At 36.7% G+C, this 22591-nt stretch overlaps 3 protein-coding genes across 4 annotated transcripts; 1 reads left to right on the top strand and 2 right to left on the bottom strand.

Annotated features, from left to right (window-relative positions):
- The first annotated feature begins 2273 nt into the window (after positions 1 to 2273).
- On the top strand, positions 2274 to 7800 carry LOC135644118 (biotin carboxyl carrier protein of acetyl-CoA carboxylase 1, chloroplastic-like). Of its 2 annotated transcripts, XR_010498437.1 has the most exons (8): positions 2274 to 2492; positions 2984 to 3037; positions 3122 to 3285; positions 3392 to 3695; positions 3796 to 3867; positions 6625 to 6690; positions 6771 to 6906; positions 7574 to 7800. XR_010498437.1 is itself a non-coding variant. In XM_065161573.1 (7 exons), exons 1-7 carry the CDS (start codon positions 2328 to 2330, stop codon positions 6792 to 6794), a joined length of 849 nt encoding a protein of 282 aa, XP_065017645.1. In that variant the 5' UTR covers positions 2274 to 2327; the 3' UTR covers positions 6795 to 7066. The 2 variants fall into 2 exon arrangements, 1 of the variants encoding a protein (XP_065017645.1); XM_065161573.1 differs by lacking the exon at positions 7574 to 7800 and having other exon boundaries at positions 6771 to 7066.
- Positions 7801 to 8823: 1023 nt separating this feature from the next.
- LOC135646149 (thioredoxin F1, chloroplastic-like) lies at positions 8824 to 12843 on the bottom strand. Its single transcript, XM_065165356.1, has 3 exons — positions 12451 to 12843; positions 9314 to 9413; positions 8824 to 9237 (listed from the first exon to the last, which is right to left on the bottom strand). Exons 1-3 carry the CDS (start codon positions 12753 to 12755, stop codon positions 9103 to 9105), a joined length of 540 nt encoding a protein of 179 aa, XP_065021428.1. The 5' UTR covers positions 12756 to 12843; the 3' UTR covers positions 8824 to 9102.
- Positions 12844 to 15007: 2164 nt separating this feature from the next.
- On the bottom strand, positions 15008 to 16320 carry LOC103994135 (uncharacterized). Its single transcript, XM_009414443.3, has 2 exons — positions 15659 to 16320; positions 15008 to 15566 (listed from the first exon to the last, which is right to left on the bottom strand). Exons 1-2 carry the CDS (start codon positions 16103 to 16105, stop codon positions 15504 to 15506), a joined length of 510 nt encoding a protein of 169 aa, XP_009412718.1. The 5' UTR covers positions 16106 to 16320; the 3' UTR covers positions 15008 to 15503.
- Between the last annotated feature and the right edge of the window lie 6271 nt (positions 16321 to 22591).

Genomic DNA, 22591 nt, shown 5'->3' with positions numbered 1-22591 from the left:
CTGAAATTCTCTTGCTTTAACTTGCAAAATTTGAATAAGAAAGAATACTACCCATACTTCCTACCAGTTATATACATGTTTGTCCACAACAACCTCCTATGCTGTGTCAAGTCCCAGATTTTCTTGCTTGACGGCATACATAACTTGTTTTGTTGGCTTCTACTGGATTTCTTGGAATTCACACCATCATCCCCAATCCAAGGAAAGTTTCACCTGCATACTATTACTTATTCCCTTTACTTAATTCTTCATAATTCTCTTATAGTTTCAAACTTAAACCAGCCAACTTTCACATAATTATTATCCCAAAAATGAAGCTAAACTCGAAAACATTTAACTTTAATTAACATATATTACATTCAAATTCTCTTCTGTTTTTTCTCTGCCTATCGTTGATTACCTAAATCATTTCGCACAATCTCGCATAAGCAACAAAACTTGCAGAATTAACAGACTGCCAAATGCAAAAAAGAAAGTACATAAAGGAAAGCCATGCGCATCTGAGATCATGTTAGATCCAACTCCACCCAACAACAAACGAGCATCATTACATCTTGGTCGATTCCACTCTCTTTCGCAAAAACGAAAAGAAACAAGAGAAAAAAAAAAAGAAAGCCTAAGAATGCGAAACGATTTCAGGCGATACCAGAAAACCGCTATTCATCTGCAATGACTCGCTCCTGGGAAGAAGAAGCGGCAGCGGCGGAATCGGATTGGGATCGGATGGCGTCTTCATCCCTCAACAGGTTATCCATGTCCCTTAACCTCGTGGTGGCGACGTTCGCGATGAGAACTAATCGGAGAAAGGGCATGATCTGATTAGGGTTTTCGACGAACTCTTTTTTACACGGAGAAGAGAGCAAAAAATGTGGGCGATTCAGAAGTGAGTCGTACCTGCGGCAGTTCCCAGAGTCCACAGCCACAGGATCTTGAGGCCGGGGCTCTTTTCGCTCCACCTCGTCACCATGTTTCTCTTTGTTCTTGCAGCCGGCGAGAGAGAGAGAGAGATGTAAACCGGCTGAGAGAGTGTCGCGGTCATCCCTCATAATGTCGAGTCAAGTGTCATGGCTGGTCAAACAGTGCAGGAAGAGCATGGTTGACGTGGACTATTACGATAATCATTTTTCTCTCGTCTATTGCAAATTTCGCTAAATCTTAAGAAAATATATAACGAATTACGAGATAAACTTTGATATTCAATATTCATGTATTATCAAAAGATTTTTCTTTGTAGTTCCTATTCGAATATCCATTTTTAGTATCGATCTTTGTTCTGATCTGTCCTTATTTTTATCATTTTAAAGAGATTTTTTTTTCTAGTCTTACTTGTATAGAGAATTGAGTGCTTCACCTTTTTAATTATGTTGTCTATCTTCATCAGTATATTGAGGAGTTCTTAGAGAATCACTTATAGTTTACTCATATTAAAATTTATTATAAAGGTCTACACACGGATTATCCTCTATGATCATTCTCATTAACAGCATAATCATCAACCAAGCTTACTTATAAATATATTATAGATAATGAGAACATCCTTGTTATGAATAGGCTAAAGCGCATTATTGCTATTCATGAAATCCATTTATTATGTTGGAAATTGTCACATAATCATTTACAAACTTGTGCTACATTTTCAACATTTGAGATTATCAGTAGCCATTGTTATTACTTTTATGATCAATTTATTAAATTAAAAACTAATGAATTTAATTTATTTGAAGGCAAAAAATAGAGTATATCCATCCAAAGAAACAAAATCCTTAGCATTCATATCAAATATTTATTGCATCAAGTAAGCATCCTTATATTATTCAGATTGAATAACTCAGCCTCTTCATTTCTAGAAATCACCCTCGTTTAAATGGTGCAATAGTTTTCAAGAAATAAACACACTGTTCTATGTCTTAATATGACCTCAATAAATGCTTGTGAAATGTGCCACTAAATCCCCAATACCTAAGCATAATTTAAGAGAGAACATAAAGTGAGAGGGAGGGGTAAATTGGTCATTTCGGCCACAACCAAACCCTACGAACCGAGTGGAGATAATGGAAGGACTAATTTGTAAAATATTAATGTTTAAGAACGGGCGAATATTGAAAGGAAAATTAATATGCAAATAAGTAAGAGTTAGGGACTAATATTAACAATTCCAAAAATGAGATCCATCACTCGCCGTTGGTAACCCATCAGATGATGGAATCACAGCCGTCCGTCGAAAATAAACGACGCTGCATCAAGTAACTAACTAACCCTCGCTCTCTCACTCTCTAAATCCCCAAACTCGCCTCCACTTGTCACTCCCGATCGGCCCCCCCGCAGCGATGGCTTCCTCGTCCTCTCTTCACGCAGCACCGGCGGCCGCGCCACAGGTCTACGCCGCCGCCGCCTCCGCCTCCGCCTCCTCAGCCTCTTCTCGCCGCCGCCCGACAGCGGTCTCCTTCCCTCTACCTTCGAAGCCCAAGAAGCCTCTCCTCGCCCCCGCCAAGGTTCCCTCTTCCCGTTTTCCTATGCCATTTCCTCTCGATCTATCCCCTGTTCTAGATCTCGGCTGGTTTTCGAACAAGAAAGCTTCTTTATCTTCTCTAATTTGGTTTCCGTAATGGCAAAAAATCAAATGCTGAAGAAAATGAACGAACCTTCGCCTTTTACGTAGATTTCGGAGTTTTCTGTTCTTCTCGTTTCTTGACGAGTGGTCTAATTTGTTAGCTTGTAGATCAGAAAGAAAATTTTGCTTGTTTGGTCGGTTTCTCAGATTTCATTGGAAATGCTGACATTCTCAAACAACGATCATTTCTTATCCATCATCTTGATTTGCTGATTTCTGGAGCTGAACGACGTCAGATTCCATTGATGTTTGTTTTATTTTTCCGATGTTGGAGCCCAATCTGGAATTGTGCTTTCTTTTGGGCCCAAAAAATGTTTCCTCCTTTTGTGTTTCACGGATACATATCATTATACTAGGGTTTCCATATTGTAGGGATTGAGGCTTTACAGAGACCGTTCTGCCATCGCAAAGGCCCAATTGAATGAGGCAAGCACTGTTCTAACATAAACTGTTTCAACTTAATTTATGTTTTGGTCCAGGCTCGGACAAATTGTTTTCCTTTTGTCAAAGGTTGCTGGAGGACCTGCCAATGATGCTGCAACTTCTAAGACCAAAGCAGAAGCTTTAGGACCCAAAGGGCAGGATGCGGAAGCAGGAAAGCCATCCCTGCCATCAGCTCCACTATCCGAGGAGGCGATATCTGAGTTTATGACTCAAGTTGCAAACATCGTAAAGTGAGTAGACATATCCCTCAATCAGTTTGCTTGTTTCTTCTTCTTTCAACTGACCCCTGTGGCATACAGTAAAAATTGGCTTTTGGTCACGTCTTTGATGATGCAGGCTTGTTGATTCAAGAGACATTGTTGAATTGCAGCTGAAGCAAAATGATTGTGAACTTATCATTCGCAAGAAGGAGGCTTTGCCTCAGCCTCCAGCACCAGCCCCAATTGTCATGCAAGCCCCTGCTGCTCCTGCTTATATTCCATCAGAAGTTCCACCACCACCTGCTGCCCGTGCCCTCCCATCACCTGCCGCTGCTTCATCTGCCCCTAAGGCTTCCAAGTCATCCCATCCTCCTCTCAAGAGTCCTATGGCAGGGACATTATACCGAAGCCCTGGTCCAGGCTTGCCCCCTTTCGTTAAGGTGATCAAAAGCTTAGATTAATGCCTATGATATCCAATGATATAAAATAATCTTTGTCTAACATGCTGTTACATCTTACATCTGTTCACGTGTTTGGTAGCCCGGTGACAAAGTCAACAAGGGACAAATACTGTGTATCATTGAAGCTATGAAGCTGATGAATGAAATTGAAGTAAGATTTCCTTCTTAGGCTGTTTTTATTCTACCATTTTATTTGAAACATTCTGGTTTTGGAATATTCTTTGCAAAATTGGAATAGTAGAGTGTGTTATATTTTGTTTACTTTATCTAATTTCAGGAAGCCAATTCATTGATATAAATTGGAACTGCTTTCTTAGCTAATTATTCTCAAATCTACTTATTATAAAGAGAAAAATATGGATGCTCACTTTCAGAAACTAATTCTCTATATATGGTCTGTCTTGGGAAAACGAAAGCTTACCCATATTGGATTTGAACTAATTGTATTCCTGTTTCAAACCATATACATGATCTCTTGCCAGTAGTACTTTTACTTTTGATAATTATTTGATAATTTCTGCCATTAAGGAAGGGTCCAATGTATAAGAAATTCTTGTCTTCTTTATTTAGAAACTTAATTCAATTGGATTGGTACATTAGAGTACATAATGTATTTTATTGAATGTTAGCAAGCTGATTCAGTTTGCTGATTTTTCCCTAAATATATGCCCCAAAAGGCTATTGCGAGAACACTTGGAACATTGTATACATTCCGATATATCGTGTGTCTCAATACACTGATACTGTTGTTCCAAAAAAAGGCTGAAAAATGGCTTGAAATAAAAAAAAACCTATCTTATTATATATAAATTATATTTAGAAAAGAATAAAGTGTATCTTAGCCATAAATAATAAAAGTTTAGCTTTGTCCTTTTGGATCTATCAAGGAATAATTTTGTCACGCGGTCCTTCGTTGAAGGAAGTTGCTTCTGTTGATGAGGGTGAGCCAAAATGAGTGAAAGCAAAGTAAGGATCTTTGTTCAAGTGCAAATTGTACAAGAGACTACGGGGAAAAAAAAAATCTTACATAACTTTGTTTGTTTAACCCCAAAATCCTTGTATGATTGTCATAGAGGAAAACACTGGAAAGAATGGATTGTTAAGAACAAGCAATATATTGACCGTTTGACATTTGTCTCTTCTCAGGAAGCTTTTTATCAGTAAGAAAATGCAATCTTTTACTTTTTTCCTGGAGTGATATCTTTTTCAAGCATTCTACATTATGGTTTGGCATCTTAGCACCAATGCACTTGTACCTGACGCTGTGATTCTAATTTTAAGTTGTAACAACCACATAAGTAGCAAGTAGTAGAATTAGAGTTTGAATTCGTGCATAGAAATGACCATATTTATGAGGTTTAGCAAGTATGGCTCTGTTAATGTGGTGTGGCAATGGCATACTCTTTCTATTATTAAGATAGAAAATACTAGCAAAATAAGCTTTCAAAATAAATCATCAATAACGGTAGAAAAAGATTCATGCTTGCTACACTCCCTTATAGAATCTGTCAATTTATAGGCGAAATTCAAACAATACTAAGCATCTCTAGTGGTTGATAGGACGTGATGTAGCAATCAAGACAGAGTTTTTCAAATAACATGTTCAAAGAGTGGCCTTTCTTCCCATTGTTGGTTTGATCTTCAGAAAACTCTATGAATGATTAGTTTGGAACTTAAATGGAACCTGTAATTGGTTATTCTTGCTTTCAGTCTGTATTTCTTTAATGTGTTTGTAATTTTTTTATTTGTTTTCTGACCTCTTGAATGTCTTTTCATGTGGATCTCCATTGTGCAGGCAAATATTATATGAGGTGCCTCAACATCTAATATGATCCAACTGTTAAATATCCTAATATCATGTTTAAAAATCAATTTGGATCCCACTGAACATTAGAGCGTGTTTTATAAATGGAGATTCTAAAACCACTAGATACCTGGTACAGAAGAAGAGCAGTAGAACTCTGAAATGATGAGTTAGAATTATATCAAAAGTCAACTTCTCTGCATGGTTTGTCTTGTTGACAATGTATGCTGATACAATCCTCATGATACTATAGATATATTTGAGCTTAGAAAAACATGCTCAGATTATTCTAGATTCAAGGCAAAATCTAGAAATATACGAAAGCAAAAAATAAAATTTTCTATTTGCGTTTTACAGATTCATCTATTACCTTCTGATGTGTCCCATTTTGTACGCTTCCTTTCCCCGCTGTTAATAGTCAAGACATAGAAGAAATAATTATCTTGAGAAGTTGTAAGTTTAGTGAAAGCATAAGAATTTAATCTTGGCATGATTTGATCTTGTGTGCTTTGATTGCATGATGGAACATATTTTACAAGTTAAGACTCCAGTTAAAACTTTCCATCTCTCTGCTCGTTATAATATTCTTAACCTTTCTTGATTTTGGTGTTTGAAGAAACTTGTATCATCTTAGTTTATTTGAGGTACTTGGTAAGCTTTCGATTGTATGCAAAACACCCAGTATGAATTTATTGTCTCATGATGAATGAGCCACAGCAGCTTTATGTTCCTCTGGTCATACAGTGGGAGTTTGCCGTATCCAGCAGTTTGTTCATTACTAGGATCATATCTGTAACTCCGATAGACAATGCTAAGTAGATCTTTGTATTTGATAATGTAGCTAAATGGTCCATATGTTTGACATCAGTGCATTTTTCACCCTTCTAAATTCAATTTATAATTAATTTGGCCATGTTAATGATGAGCTTTCTTATCCAATTAAAATCAACCTTTTTCATGTGCATGTTGTATTCTTGCTTAGCCCAGACATCTGGTTGGCAACCAAATGCCCAAAGTACACTGTATCTTTGATGAATCACACCATGTCAGCATTTTCTGTTTAAAATATTGTCATCACTATTTGAAATGACCCTCACTGTGCAGGCTGATCATGCTGGAACAGTAGTTGAAATATTGGTAGAAGATGGCAAACCTGTGGGCATAGACCAGGTTAGTATTCACTTTGGTATTTCATTCTTAACTAAATACACATCAATGCTGACTTTGTTTTCTTGGCACACTATATGCAGCCAATTTTCATCATCGAACCTTAAAAGTTCCCTGCAACGTGATGGAAGGCCCAAATTCTGATTCCTTTTGCTTTTAGTTTCTGCGGAGTCTAGTGGAAGCTAACATTGCGAGCGAATTAGTTGATGATAAATTGGTGTGAGTATTCAAGTTAATATTTAGTCACAAAAAAATGTCTCTTTCCTCTGAGTTGCAATAATTAGTTGTTTTCATGTTCTCGGGTTAACATCAAGTCACATTTGAGACTATGAAGTTGAGTTGTGTTGCTTATCTTCCTTATCTTCTATCTTTTTGACCATTTTGCTGTGTCACATAGATTTTAATTCTAGTCAATTTATCTATATTTTAGATTCTATTTGCTTTGGCAGTCAAAATATGATTCCCTTGCTAAAGAATTTGCTACGATGGGTTTTTGGTTGTGGCTAAATCAAAATGTACCAAATATTTCTGGTCCATTATTTATTGCAGAAGCAAGGTTTAATTTTTAGCTAGCAAAGCAATTGATTGTAGCCTTCAAAAGAGGGTGAACCCTTCTTTGCAGTGCAGCATTACTGTCCTAGAGTTTGCACTTCCAAGGGAGCCTTCCCTTCTGTTCCCGATGTTGGTAACTATAACACTTTGCTCTGCCTTGTTTTGTTCAAGAAGAAATCTTCTAATAGCTTCATGGCTGGTATGACCACCCCAGGCATATTTCCATGAAGAAAGATCTGAATTTTACACTTATATATGCTAAGCTCACATTACTTGCAAAGAGCTCTGATTGAATAACTGATGATTTTGTTGTTATATTATCTTTCTTCTGTAGGGCAATAATGGAGTTGTAGAGGAAGAAACAACTCATCTGGGTCTTTTAGGTGCACATATAGAAATCAAATACTTGGTAAACCCCACAAGATGTTAGCAGTGGCATCACACCACCATTTGACTTCCTGTTACTGGTAGGTGCTCATTATAGAGCCAGCTTTTCTCTGTTTTGTGATACTAAATTCCTTTTATCATGGTCACTAATTTGAGCCCAGTAGGAATTGGATTTATCGCAAAGAAACAGTTAGTAGCTACCCCAAAGCTATTAAAAATATTTATTTTAGGAGACTTTGTCTTTTAACAAGAGTAAAAATTATAGAAACAAAAAAAAGAAGGAATTGTGGTATTTAGCTTTAAAATTATAAGATATATAATGATATATGTTTGATGGGTTCCTTTTTGTATCATAATATTGAGACTTTGAGATTTTATGGGTACTAAATTAGAGGATAAGGGTTGTTATCCCATCTGCTTGCACCACAAAAATGATGTATGTGTATTTATGTACACACACATTTGTTTTGTTTTGTTTTGTTTGAGAAGGTCTCTTATCCGGATGATGATTAGTAGCGAACCACTCATATGCTGCCATGTTGGCTTGTAGACGAAGAGTTGGATTTCTGTTAGTGACTGTTTCATGTGGAACATGGTGGCCAATATTTGTGATATTGGTGATGGTGATGATGATGGTGGTGTTGCGATAGCATGGGATTTGATGGCCACCCCTTATCCCATGAGTTTAGGTAGCGATCACAGTCTGTGCGGATAGCAATAGCTTCGGATCGGATCTTATTGCCACCCATGTCATGTCACACGAATTCCAATTTTGTGGTGACAGCAATCTCTTGAATGTATCATTCGGTTCATATCGAGTTTAGCTTGCGATGGTGACATATTTGGTGGCACTTTGATAGGCATCATCGCAATGACATCCCATCCGATTGCTGCCACTCATGTCTCGTATGTTTTAGCTAGTCATGAGAATCTGTGGTGATAATATAATCTTTATAATATAATTGTTTCTTTTAACTGTCTTTATTCGACCTAACCTAATTATTTTTCTTGACATAGTCATAGTGATCACAATCTGCTAAGGTATCTATCCGCAAAAAAAAACCATATTTATTTACACGAGCATTTTATGTTTGTCCAATGAATTATTTGATTGCATTGAGACGAACCGTAGTGCAAGATTGCATTGGATGGCTTGTTCTTGTAGAGAACATAGAACAGATTACAAATGCAAGACCATGCTCCATCAAACCAGTGTAGTAATACATCTCACATCAAGTCTTTTACATGCAAGAAAAAGAACACTGGTAGCTACATCAACTGCACGACTCCAGTGTATCTTAAACTAGAGAGAGACATTGTCATTTTCTCATCTCTCCTACAATTGTTCATTGTTTTTTACAGCCAACGAAACGGTACAGATGGTAATAGTTCATAATACGTAAAATTTCATATGTTTAATCATAGCATATTGGTCCTCGATAATCTGGCGGCAGCGTGTAAATAAGTACGAAAATATTAACTTGATTTCGTGGTCTCAATGGCGACAACTAAATCATCATACTTGGCACCTGTCACTTCCTTTACCACCTTGCCATCCTTGAGAATCTTGAAGGTCGGTACAACCTTGATGCCCAATTCCTTAGCAAGGGGCTGCAATGAAAATTACAAAGATCAGAATGGATTAAGTAGAAGGCGAGAACCCCATATAAGAATAGCATCAGCATACCCTGTTTTCTTGATTGCAGTCGAGCTTCATAAATACAACATCAAGATGCTTCTCGGATAATTCTTTAAATTTGGGGGCCATCACCTTGCAAGGGCCACACCTGCACCACAAAGATTTATAGCACCAACTAGGAAAAAGGAAAAGATGAATGTGCTCTTCTGCAACACGTAGGATACCATAGATCATACCTTGAACAAACAAACTAATCATGTTTAAAGAGACTGGTGAAAAATGAGCTTCTAACTAGATATCTTCATTTTCTTCAAAACTAAACAACAAAATCTAGAGTTCTAAATAAATATCAAGAATAGCTAGTGTAGTTCAGGCAATGTAAAGTACATGTTGTTAGATGTGCAAGCCTCACATCAGACAATTCACACCGATTAAAGAAGACGGGAAAAACAATGCTGCAACTTATAGATGAACTGGACAACCCACAAGCAGATGCAAATAATAGCTTGCAAGTGATGGCAAAATATGGAATTGGGAATTTTTGCAACGAGTGTTTACTCTAGAAATCATTCTATGTTCAAAATACCCTTCTTATGTATTCATATATAATCATGTAAATATTTTGCATATATGCTCTAGCATATATATTAAAGGATGTAACATGTTTTCTTGTACGTATAATCTTGCAAATTATACTGTTAGACATTAAACCCTTTTTAAGTTAATATTCACATATCCTTGTCACACATTAGACCCCTTAAATTAGTTTCAATATATTCTTGTTATGCATTAGACCTTCATGTTAAAACTCATTATCAAATACATATGCTCATTTCTTTGAGCCCAAAGACTATGGAGTTAAAATTGGGACTTACAACACCAGAAAGTGCCTATTGTGAGTTCTTTTCTGAACAAGTCTATTGTGTTATTGAAGGAACTTTTAAATACTCTTTTTTCATCAATATCCTTTCAAATTATACCCAACAGTTGACCAACTGTAATGAAACTTTTAAAGGAAAAGTAAAAAATTGAGATGTCACACACCAGACATCATTTTCACATGGTTCTCTGACAAATATGCATAGGCTGAACTTCTCTGTGGATATGTAATTGGAAATAAATATACATCAACCATATATAAATCAGCCTAATAAATGAAGTACAAAATTCGAAAGATTTACTAGTTCAAGACAGGTTTGAAACTTGTACCAATAAGAGAATCTGCAGGCTTACAATTTCAAAACAAGGCATACATGGACAAGTTTTTCATATGCACAATATCAAGGAAATGTTCATTGCATATTAGACCCTGCAAATTACTCTTTACAAACACATCCTCGTGGAGATATAAGTAACCTCTCCTAAACTTCTTTAGCACAATTTTAGGTAACAAAAGCTAAAATGGTAGCATGATTCTGACAACTTAGCCCAATGCAATTGTGAGATCAGCTGCTTACTTATAGGTCAACACATTTTAAGAAATAATATAGATGTATAGGATGTATAGACGAGAATGTTAAGATGGATGTGTAGGTTACTAGAAAAGTTTAAACAAAGTTGTCATTTTGGAACAACTAAGGTAGAGTGGACAATTTAGGTTAGAGATCCAAGAAGACAAAGACGAAGGCCTATTATTGGAAATGACAAAAAAGATTTGATACTGACAAGCTTTAGTGCAATGGTAAGGTTGCTCATTTACGCTTAGGAGACTAGATTCAAGTTACAAAAATAAATTTTCTTCTTGGACAGTAAGATGCATACATTGTCACAGTCTAACCTCATTTTAACAAAAAAAAAAAAAATTCATGAATCTTAATTTGACTAGTGATATTGCCACCCTCATCAGAGTTCAATGGTGAGAAAAACAAGACTCATGCAACTAACCTCAATATAGTTTTAGACCTCTCAGCTTGTTGTTTGTGTAAAATATTATTTTGGTGATGGACCCAGTTCCTTAAAATTTGGCTTCAGCATGGTACATTTATTGTTCACTGACTGATCATTATCAAACATTTCAAATCTTTTACTTGTGGATTGAATGTACAGGTTCAAAAATTCTGATAAGAATCGACGCCACTGTATTTATGTAGATGAATCCAATCAAATTTTTGTCTCAGACAGACAACTTAGCTAGGACATGAACCATATACCCTGTGGGATTGACCACACCAAAACATTTGTAACAATCTTTGTTAGGGACCAAAATGTTGGTAACAAGGGTAGATACATCTTATAGGGAGTGGCATGGTTTAAAGGCAGGGAGCGCCTAGGAGACGTGTATAAGTATATATATATTGGACTGCCTTGTGATCAGAAGATCCAAAAGCAGGCAATCTTTTATTTAAACTAACTTTATCTTATGTATGGAAAGCAGAAAGGTTTTAAACTCCACTTTCGGCAGACTTGTTAGAAATAAAGAATTGCCATATTTCTTAAAGTACAGAATACAGTTTATCAAAGATGGAATCACAACTCCAAAAATTTGAAGTCATAGTTCCAAATATAAGGAATTGTGGTTCCTATAAAGTTTATAAAGTGGGTATTTTAGGGCATATGCAATGTTCCTAGTACCAACCTCAGAACATACTGCTTTATGGGAAGAACAAGGATTTGAAAAAAAAGGATATGCAATGTTCATAGTACCAACCTCAGAACATACCAACATCAGAACATGCTGCTTTTTGGGAAGAACAAGGATTTGAAAAAACAAGGATTTGGGAAGAACAACCTTAAAATTATTCAAGTAGAATCGACACCACATAAAAGTTCTTTTTAGTATGAATTTAAGTGTCTTCCAACAGCTTCAGCTATTCAGAATTCTTAAACGGACTGTCTTCCTTTGAATTACAACTAAAAATAAGGAATCTAAAAACGACTGATATATAATCATTAACGCTCGAATTAAATGTTGCAATTATAAGGTCAATTGGGCGTTCTAAGAGGTTCAAATACATTGTCATACATCTATTGAGAGAGAAAAATTAAAATTACTTACTGATCCAACTATGGATCTTAACTGATACCATCAAAGATGTCAATCAAAAGTAGCCCAACCGACGAGACGATACGGAATGCTGGTCATTACCATATCAAAAGATCCAGTTTCACATCGATGTTGGCCAGCAAATCAATCGATCGTAAGACAGAAATTAGGTTCGCAGAGGGAGGAACGGGCCGTAACCTACCACCGGGTGTACATGTCGAGGACGACGACCCTTTCGCCGGCGGCCTTGACAAGGGGCCAGAAGGTGTCCTTGTCGACCTCCGTGACCTGCCCGACGGCCGGCACGGCCGTCTCCAAGTTCGACGTCGCCACGACGGCGGCCCTTCGGCTGCGGCCGGAGGCGGTCAGGGGCTCGCCTGGGGACCGCCCGTGGGGGCAGCCCAGGAACCGGCTCAGCGAGGAAGGAGGGTGGTTGCCACAAGAAGACGACGGCGATGACGTGGTCGATCGAATCGAGGGGGAAGAGAGGGCGATCCGAAGCGCCATTGGCGATTCTAGAGAGAGAGAGAGAGAAAGAGGGAGAGAAGGGGAGAGAGAGAGAGAGCGCGCGCTTTTGTGGACACAAGGCGAAGTGAGATGTCGAGCGTGTGGCTATGGGGCGAGAAATATAGGATCCAAAGATGGATGTTGATATGACGGATCTACCCCTGTAAGAGTCTGTTGGAGCGGTTGGTGTTGCTCTCGTTCTTAGGAGACGAGGGTGTTGCGGGAAATTTGGGCCTCCGGTTCGTTCCACCCGCAGAGAGGCGGGCAATTTGGCGCGTAGTGGCGGCGATATTTTATCGGACCAGTCTCATTGACGCGGTCTGATCCAAAAATAACGGATTCGGATGCAGCATGAAATGCGGATTTCACAGACTTGTCCCGTTATAAATTCGGGTCGGGTCCGAATAACCATGTAGGTACTAAAATCGGATAGGATCCAGTTGGACTCTGATCGAATTTTCATATTTGTAATGATGTACAACAATTATATTATTTGATTATTTATTTAAACAAGTTGAATCAAACCAATTGGTATTGAGTTGATCCATGTTAAATTCGGATCAGAATCAGATCCGGGTTTAACATTTTTTAAACTATAAAAATCATACTAATCATACCCGATCCGAACTTTTTTTGGTCACCTTTGCCACATTAAAAATGCACATCATTTGATTCACTCACTAAAAGTACTATTCATGGCTTTCATGAGCCGTGAGCACAGCTTCTTCACTTTGATGAAACTCTCGACGACCAGAGGAAACCAGTCCATCTACAGAAGTAGCAGAAAGATGAATCACAACAAGAACACCAGCGTTTGTTCATGTTAAGATCACAAGCTTCTCAAGTATTTTCATCTGCAGAAGTAGAGCGGAAAGAAGAATCACAACACTAGTGTTTTTGTTCACGTTAAGATCACAAGCTTCTCAAGTTTTTCTACCCAGTTGCAGGATATGTTACCTGATATTCCCAGCTTGAAGCTCTTGGAAGATTTCAATGTGTGTGTGTGTGTGTGTGTGTGTGTTAAGAATCAGATGTGACATTTGACATAATTTGTGATAGGTGCAGAGATTAAACACATAAGACTTCAACTACTAGCCGCATTGGCACAGATCCAAAATAGCTGGCTGAATTATCAATTCATTCTCAAAGATGAGTTGAAGCATTTTGGTGCAGACACAAACACCTGATGCTCATTCGAGATCAACCATGAAGGGCAAGGTTTGAAGCACACATTTGCTCTTCCAATTCCCTTCCAGAACTCCTGCCATCAGAGTAGCTACATATCATAAGCACTTGGGTTCCAAGATTCACTAAAATACAATTAAACTAGAGAGTTTCATCAAAGTTCTGCCCAATTTACCATAAAGTAGCAAAATTCTGCTTACCCTGGCACCATGCATATATTTTGTCACCTCAAATCATTCCTGAAAACTTGAAACAGAGAAAATTAAGTTTTGTCAATATGACCATTAATAATGAGGTCTTAAGAATTATATTACCTGCAGGTTTGGTGACAAAACCTGAACAATTTTCAGTCGTTTTGTCATTGCCAAAAATTATCAAAAAACTGAAATCTGGAATAAATTATGTCGGTTCAACATTGTCCTAAGTTTTAGAAAACTTCTCATCTACCAGCACATCTACAAGACCTCCGCAAGTTAGTCTGAACTGCCTGACGAATGAAAGTGGAAGACAAGCTACTAAACTAAGTTAGTAACCCACATTTGAATGCTATCGCTCATACTGCTTGGGTTTGCCCTTCTGGTTCCTTTGCAGACATCCTGAAAACAAAAAACAATCATCAGAAGAGCTGCATGATACAAGCACTAATATCCTAAGATTCATATGCGAACAATAAGACTAGACCATTCAAGCAAAGCTCCATCCATTAATCACAAAGTATGAAAATTTCTGCCTTTATGGATGTTTTACCTCTCATTGCCTCTGAAAACTGACAAATTTGTTGTCTGTACAAACAAAAACTTAGATTAGCTAAAACATGGTGAAATACCTGAACAATTTTCAGTCAGTACAGCATTGCTGAAGATACCTCAACAATGTTGTCCCTTCATAATTGCCTAACAATGCCCTAAATATTAGATGAATTCACATGCACCAGCAAACCCACAAGACCTCCAGCACCAGGATACCATTCAGACTCAGAACAAGTATCACTTCATCATCTTTGATTTGCCATGCACATCTCCATCGGATTTCACTATTCCTTGATGATCATTAGTTGATTCCATACATTTCAGCAATCAAGAGAAGATATATATATATTACTCAGATACAATAATTGCCTATAGATTACATACAGAGAAATGATTCCTGCATATACACAAAAACTCGATGCATTACTCACTCACAAATACAAGAAGGTAAACATTTTGCAGTGTATCAAGTCCCAGACTCTCCACTGCATACATGTGGTCTTCTACCGGCATAATCGATAGTATCATCACCACTAAGAACTGTTATAAGCATTGATATGATAATGCACTGGTTGGAAAAAGAATAGCCCTCGATTCTCTTACCAACATCGGATGCTCTCTCATCCGATTTCATTGGATCGCTTGCACATTTTGGGGGTGCCGACTCCATCATCATTCAACCAAAAAAAGAGCAGTCTTTCAGCTCGAATGAAAGCAGAGCCTCACAGGTCCGCAACACACAAGAAGCGCACACATAAGCAAGCCAAAGGCAAGCTATTTAGGACCTTTACTAACGGGGACGGCAGGGCTCGTTTCAGACGGCAACGTGTTGAGGATCGAGTTGATCGAGACGGTAGTGGAGCTCACCGGATTGGCTCTGCCGATCGAAAGAAAGGAGTTAGACGAAATGCCAAGACAGATCGAACAAATCTAAGTATTGGGGACGATGGAGGAGAGGTGGACGCGAACCTCGGCGACGAAGGCGGGGGCGCAGTCGGGAGGGAACTCGAAGAGGGAGAGGGTGAAGCGCTTGTCAACGACGCCGACGTCGAAATGGATGATGCCGGAGGCCTGGTCGTCGAGGCGGATGGCGCGGACGGGGAACCAGAGGAAGAGGTCCTGGGCCGCGACGCCGGAGAGGCCAGCGATCTGGCCAGGCGAGATGGTGCCAACGATGCTGGCGTTGTACCGCACCTCGCTCTCGAACTTGGCCGTGCACGGCGCGTACAGCCGCGCCTCGAACCGCCCCTCCCCGTCCACGTAGAACTCCCGCACCCCCTTGGGCAGCAGCCCGATGGGCAGGCCGTGGGACCGCAGCACCTCGTACGCGCTGCCACCGTCGCCGCCGCTCGCCGCCGTGACGGCCGCGCCAAAGAAGAAGAAGAAGAAGAAGGAGAATAGGAGAAGGAGGCTCATATTGAGTTAGGTTTTCTTGTTCCACAAGGTGTTTGTTCCGGTTCTGAGGAGAAGGGGAGAAGAAAGAAGGGATGCTGAGGGTCCACAACAGCGGTGGGGACGGGCGGGGCCCCGACGTCGAACACCTCTCCTGTGGTCTCTCACCGTAGAAGGAGAGGAGGCGTTGGTGGTGGTGCATTTATTGTTGGTTTGGGTTAGAGGGAGCACGTAGTACAAGCAGACACGCGGGCTGTTGGAAGCGCAGGAGGGCACTCCACTTGAAGAACACTTAGTGTTTTGGCCAGCTTTGCCTACCCACCTAAACACGGAGGACGCTTTGCTTGGCCGCCGAAGGCATCTCAAGGGCATTTTATCGAAAAAGCTTTTTTTTTTTTTTTTTTTCATTTTAGGTAATTTATCATATTTGATTTTTACTAGTATTTGATTTATTCCTATTAGTCAGTTCAAGTTGAAGTATTTGATTTATTCATTTTAAGTCTTAGATTACTATCTTTTTTTTTTAATCATCTCGCTACCCCCGTTCAACCAATGCAACAGCAATGTCTCATCATTATCAACCTTCTTACCGGTGGTGGTCACAATCGTTGCGATCTTTGTCGCTATCACCAATAGGAACCTAACCTAGCGTCAGCACGAGCCTTAGCCTAAGCAAAAACAACAATAGATTGTTGTTGCCGAAGGAGGGGGGAGGGGGGAGGGGGGGGGGGGGGGTTGGGTGTTCGTATTAAGCCTTAGGTAGTAGTGTCATCGTCGTCAGCTTTCTACTCCATCGTTATCATAGGAGGTCATTAAGAACAAGGCAACAGGTTGATGTCACATTCCCACCAATAATATGTTAGCCTTTTGTTGATTGTTATTACTGTGGTTGTTAGTTAAGCGTTAAGCCTCAACGATTAGTGGAGCAATCGAGGTATAGCCTAGTTATCGATAATTGGTCATTGGCATTGTCCACCTTCCTATTGGTCATTATGTTTGTGGCTTTTGATTGAGCCTTGGTGATGAGTAGTTGCCAACATCAATATTCTTTTTCCTATTGGTGTCCATCGTCGTTATCATCGATGAAGCCATCTATTAAGCCTTGATGACTAGTTAGGCAATAGAGCCATAGTGTATTTGTTACCAACATCCTAAGAGGTGGCCATTGTTGATATCTTTATTCCTAATGGACATTATTGCCTTCAACGAAGCCTTGCATAGGCTCATCAATCAATTACTTCTGAATGAAATATTCGGTTTTCTAGATGATATGGATACTTTTAATGAAACACTACATTTGTCAATATTAGAATCGGAAGTAATTTTAGTAACTGCTCATTCGATATATAAACAAGTTGAACGATCTACCTCTTGATAAATTCAAATATCAAACTTTGTTTTGAGAAGTGGTCATGAGTTAGAAGACTAAATTGAAGGATCTTCTCCTAGGCAACCTCAAATTTACAACTTTGATTTGAATAAGATATTTATAATGTATGATAATAAAAATAATTATAAGATATTTGAGAAAGAATGGGCTGAGTAGAGAATAAGATAAGAAGTCAAGAAGATATAGGTCAGAATATATTTGATGCATATGATATTATCAATAATTTTATTGAATTCAATTTAGATATGTATGAAAACCTATTGGAGGATATAATCATAGAAGAAGATAGACATCAATCTTAGTGATTTAACTCCCAATTCATATAAACATGAGTTTGTCATCAGTGGCCTATACATTGAACATGTAATAATTTGTGACTATTCATATTATATATTTAATATAAAATTTTGATTATGATATTTGACATATAAGTCTAATATTTTAGAGTTTAAAAGAGCTTTGTAAGAATATATTATAAGGATGAATTTTAAAATGATTATTTAAGTATGTAGAAGTTACAAGCTTAAAGCATGATGTAAAGTCGAGCATTGTGGATGGATAATAGTTGCTTGTGGAGATAATACATGTCAAATAACAAAGTTCATCAATAAATATCAATGTAATATGTTTAGAGGAAATCAAGATCATCTATCTTGCACTAACAAGTTTATAGCTAAATAAATTAAAGAATAGATTCTTACAAATAAACATTATACACTGAAGATGATCATTACAGATATTCAAAAAAGATTTAGACTAGTAATTTCATATATAAAAGCATATCTAGCATATGAAATCACATTGACTGAAGTTTGTGGAGATTTTTACGGATTTTATAGTGAGTCTATACATTTTCAATGAGAGTTGAAAGATCATGACTATGAAATGACTATTTATTTAATGACTATGGAGGAAGAATATTTTTGTTAAGTTTTTTGGGCATTTGATGCATGTTTGTATAGTTTTATTTAGTATATTCAACGAGTTATCAGTTGAGATGTAGCACATTTATCTAAAAAATATCTTGGTGTATTGATGATGATGATTGCTATTGATGAATCTAATAAGTTATATCCTATTGGAGTAGTAAAGATTGAGGGGAGAGAGTTATATCCTATTACATGATAAATTTCATTAATTAGACTAAAATTATCAAAAGAAATAAAAAATTAGTACTTATCAATTTAGAATCATATTATGGTAATTCTAGATAATTTGATTTTGATTTGGGTGAATTTTAACTCGAGTTATGGATAGGATAGGATTATAACATAACATTCGGATCATTGCATGTTAAAATCATATTAATTACACTAAAATTATGTAAAAATTAGAAAAATAATACTAAAAATTTATACTCATGCCATAGCAGTTTTTGACAAGTTTTGGTTGGTTATGTTTATTGTAACTCAAGTTATACTCATCATAATTTCACTCAAGACCCTAGTATAACACTATCCAGGGGTGATAGTACTGCTAGATAAACAGTGATACTACTTATACCTAGTGCTCTACTGACCTAGCGTGGTGATACTATCCTAGACCAAGTAATAGTACAACCTAGAGCTATAGTGCCCTTTTTAAAAAATATTTCTAAAATAATCTAAAAATTAAAATAAATTAGAGAAAATGATACTAAACATATTAGATTTATGTTATGGTTGTTATAGAAAAGTTTAGATAGATTTAGAAAGAAAATTAAAATTACACTTACATTACACTCAAGTTATACTCACATTGCACTCATCAAAGATTTAATCCCACACATTCCCTATTTAGACAATTAAATATTCTAAAATTAGAAAAGAAAAAAAAAGTAATACTACATATGTTAGAATGATATTATGATGCCAGCATAGAAATTTGAACAGGTTTGGGGATAGTTCAATAATTTATACTTGAGTTATAATCGAGTTATACTCAAGTTACCCTTATCACAAATTTAAAATATAAATCTAATTTTTTTTTATAATTAATGATCTTAAAATTAAAAACATAACAATAATACTAAATATATTAAGGTCATGCTAAGATAGTTTTGGAGAACTTTGGATAAGTTTGGAGATTATTTTTCTATTTACACTTCAATATAGAAATCTCCTATTTCAACAATTATGATCTTAAAATTAAAAATAAAAAAGTGTTATTAAATATGTTACAATCATGTTATAATAGTTTTGGAGAAGTTTGGATATGTTTTAGAATATATTTTTATTTACACTTGGATTATATTCGAGTTACACTCGAGTTATACTTGATCACAAATTTAATATAGAATTCTTTTATTTTGATAATTAATGACCCTAAAATAAAAAAAAATAATACTAAATATATTATGATGGGTTTGTGGATAATTTTCTTATTTACATTTAAGTTACACTCGATCATAGATTCAATGTGGCAATCTCCTATTTGAATAATTAATGATCTTAAAATAAAAAAAAATAAAAATGATACTAAATATGTTAGGATCATGTTATGATAGAGAAATTTAGATAGTTTAGAGATAATTTACCTATTTATACTTGAATTATATTCGAGTTACACTACCTATTTGGTGATAAAACCACCCTCGATAGTACCACAAAAAGCCTAGGTGATAATACTACCTATTTGGTGAATTATTTTTGTTCAATCCGTGAGTGTAACTAGAGTTAATTTTTACTAAATTAATCTATACTTATCAAGGACACATATGATATGATTCTAAGATGCTTAGTAGCAATTTTTTTAAAAATTTTTATGATTATATGATGATTAATTTTTAAATTTAGATTTTTTTATTAAATTAGTGAACAAATATAACTCGAGTTGATTTTCACTAAGCCAATCCAAACTTCTTCAAAACTACAAAGAGATAATTGTAAGATGATGTTTAATATCAATTTTCTCATATTTTATGATTATATGGTGATTAATTTTTGAATTTAACTCATTGAAATTTCATCAAACCAATCCAAACTTTTTCATAACTATTAGTGTTAGGGTCTTAATCATGGAGTGCCTATAAGAGTAGCAAGTAAAGTAAATGATCATAAGTAAAAGTCACAAGCAAGAGAAAGAATGCAAATAATTTATAGTAGTTCAATCTTCCTAATCTACATCTACCCTCGATTCATCTTCTCTCAAGGTCATTGGCTTAAACTATCAATATTATATTTAACGGGTGAAAATTAATTATCCTTATTACAATATTCTCCTTGTCTATGTAGACGAGAGAGCTTTTACACTCACTTTTTTTACAAGAGACCTCTCATCTCTTATACTTAGTATAATAATTATACTCAAGAGAGAGGAGACTCAAACGATACTCAAAGAGAGATTTACAATGCTTCATAATATCATAAATAAATGCTCTATCAACCAGGCCTGAGTAGAATATTTATAGCCCTAAAAAATCTTTCAAAATTGAACCAAAATTTAAAATTTAGATATTTTAGGGTACAAATAGTAGTACCATTGACTCCGAATGGTTTTACCATCATAATCTTTGAAGCAATTACAATACTAGACTTTTATGGTACTTTCATCATAATTTTTGATACGAAGTCACAATATTAGACTCTCACGATGCTACTGTCATAATTTTTGACACAAAATTGCAAAACTAGACTTTGATAATACTACCAATGTCATAGGTAGTTCCATTGTTAACTTAGTTTAGGCTATGTGGTTGGCCTTTTAATAACCCAAATTTGATCCAACTTTAAGTCCAATAACTTTTATTATAAATAAACTTTGTTTCAATTTAATACTGACTCAAATTGACTAAAGTTATCAATACCTTAACTCATTAGTCACTCTCTGACACATCTTTCGGGTACGTTGTCCACTCTGATATGTTGTCTATATATGTGGCTATTCGAGTCTCTTTGTCGCATGCAGGTAAGGCCAAGTGATGCAAGAAACTTTTGGGAGCTTTGCTCCATGTGAAACCACTGTGATTCGACGACCCCCCGAGATCTCTCCTCCTCCCACTAGTAAATGGTCCATCAAAGGCCCTTGGCATCGTCTCCCATGAACACTCTCAAAGACATGCGAGTCCAAGTTTGAGACGCATGGGTTTTCCCAACATTTCATTCAGTCCACATCAGTAGTTTCGGCACACAGCATGGCACAGCACAGCACAGCTCCTTCGTCATCGGTGTGCATCCTGATCACCTCGCTTTCACAAAAACAAGAAGCTAGCCAAATGTGCAGCACTCTCGTCTTCCTCATCCACATATCTGTAAATCCTAAAAGGAACAAGTGAGAAGCATGATTCGAGCTCCAATATTCCTGGTGCAAGTTATGTCCTTTTTATCTTGTCGTCCTCAGTTTGGATTACAAGGTAATGTACCTGCATGTTAATAGCTCAGTTTGTCATGAATCTGATCTTGATACCTACCAAGATAACTAGACATTTAATGTGAAACTTTTCTTCATAAATCAAAACTTATATATCGAACCTAAACCTAAGTTCTTAATCTCCTTAGTCATGTGGATCTAATTGTTCTTGCATGCCATAAGAATCCCATATTACTATTCTCCTCTTTTGGATAGGAATAATGCTGTGAAAGATTACTTGAGAAAAATTCTGTGGACAACTTTAGGCCATATTCTTTCTTTCTTTTTTATTCTTCTTACGATGTATATATTATATTTTGAGAAAGCAGATTGACTGGGCAATTATCAATGAATAGACTTTAGTGTAGTTCATATGGATTTTGACTGGACAGATCTTAGCAACAGCCATTTGTGATATGGGCTAAAATTCAATCAAGTCAACCCAACCTTTATTATCCTAAGTTAATTAAGGTCATGAAATCCCCTTAATTAGGGCTGGCATTTAGCTTTTTTCAGCTCATATTGTTAGTAGACATCATTGGTGAGAGCCTTACACTGTACTGTATGGAGTTCTTTCTCGATGTATCATAGACGATGATCTGTGTGCTTTATCAAAGTTGAGGTCAGCTATAATTTGATTCGGGTTTCATTAAGCACCCTTTATCATCAAATAATTCCAAGTAAAATTTGGATCATCTCAGTGATCACAGACTACTCATTTCTTTCAGATCTCTGCTGATCCTTAAGAAACTCAAATTAGGAATCATCTTTCATGCGGATCAGTACACTAATGC

This window comes from Musa acuminata, chromosome BXJ3-8 (genome assembly GCF_036884655.1).
Source record: "Musa acuminata AAA Group cultivar baxijiao chromosome BXJ3-8, Cavendish_Baxijiao_AAA, whole genome shotgun sequence".
NCBI lineage: Eukaryota > Viridiplantae > Streptophyta > Magnoliopsida > Zingiberales > Musaceae > Musa > Musa acuminata.
The sequence above is the reverse complement of the archived record's forward strand: the minus strand, read 5'-3'. Positions and strand labels throughout refer to the sequence as shown.

Coding starts and splice junctions, on each gene's coding strand:
- LOC135644118 (XM_065161573.1), top strand. CDS start 2,328: ATGGCTTCCTCGTCCTCTCTTCACGCAGCACCGGCGGCCGCGCCACAG. Junction 3,038..3,121: donor CAAAGGCCCAATTGAATGAG/GCAAGCACTGTT, acceptor CTTTTGTCAAAG/GTTGCTGGAGGACCTGCCAA. Junction 3,696..3,795: donor GCTTGCCCCCTTTCGTTAAG/GTGATCAAAAGC, acceptor CGTGTTTGGTAG/CCCGGTGACAAAGTCAACAA.
- LOC135646149 (XM_065165356.1), bottom strand. CDS start 12,755: ATGGCGCTTCGGATCGCCCTCTCTTCCCCCTCGATTCGATCGACCACG. Junction 9,414..12,450: donor CTCGACATGTACACCCGGTG/GTAGGTTACGGC, acceptor TTTGTGGTGCAG/GTGTGGCCCTTGCAAGGTGA. Junction 9,238..9,313: donor ACTGCAATCAAGAAAACAGG/GTATGCTGATGC, acceptor TTTTCATTGCAG/CCCCTTGCTAAGGAATTGGG.
- LOC103994135 (XM_009414443.3), bottom strand. CDS start 16,105: ATGAGCCTCCTTCTCCTATTCTCCTTCTTCTTCTTCTTCTTCTTTGGC. Junction 15,567..15,658: donor CCCCCGCCTTCGTCGCCGAG/GTTCGCGTCCAC, acceptor TTCGATCGGCAG/AGCCAATCCGGTGAGCTCCA.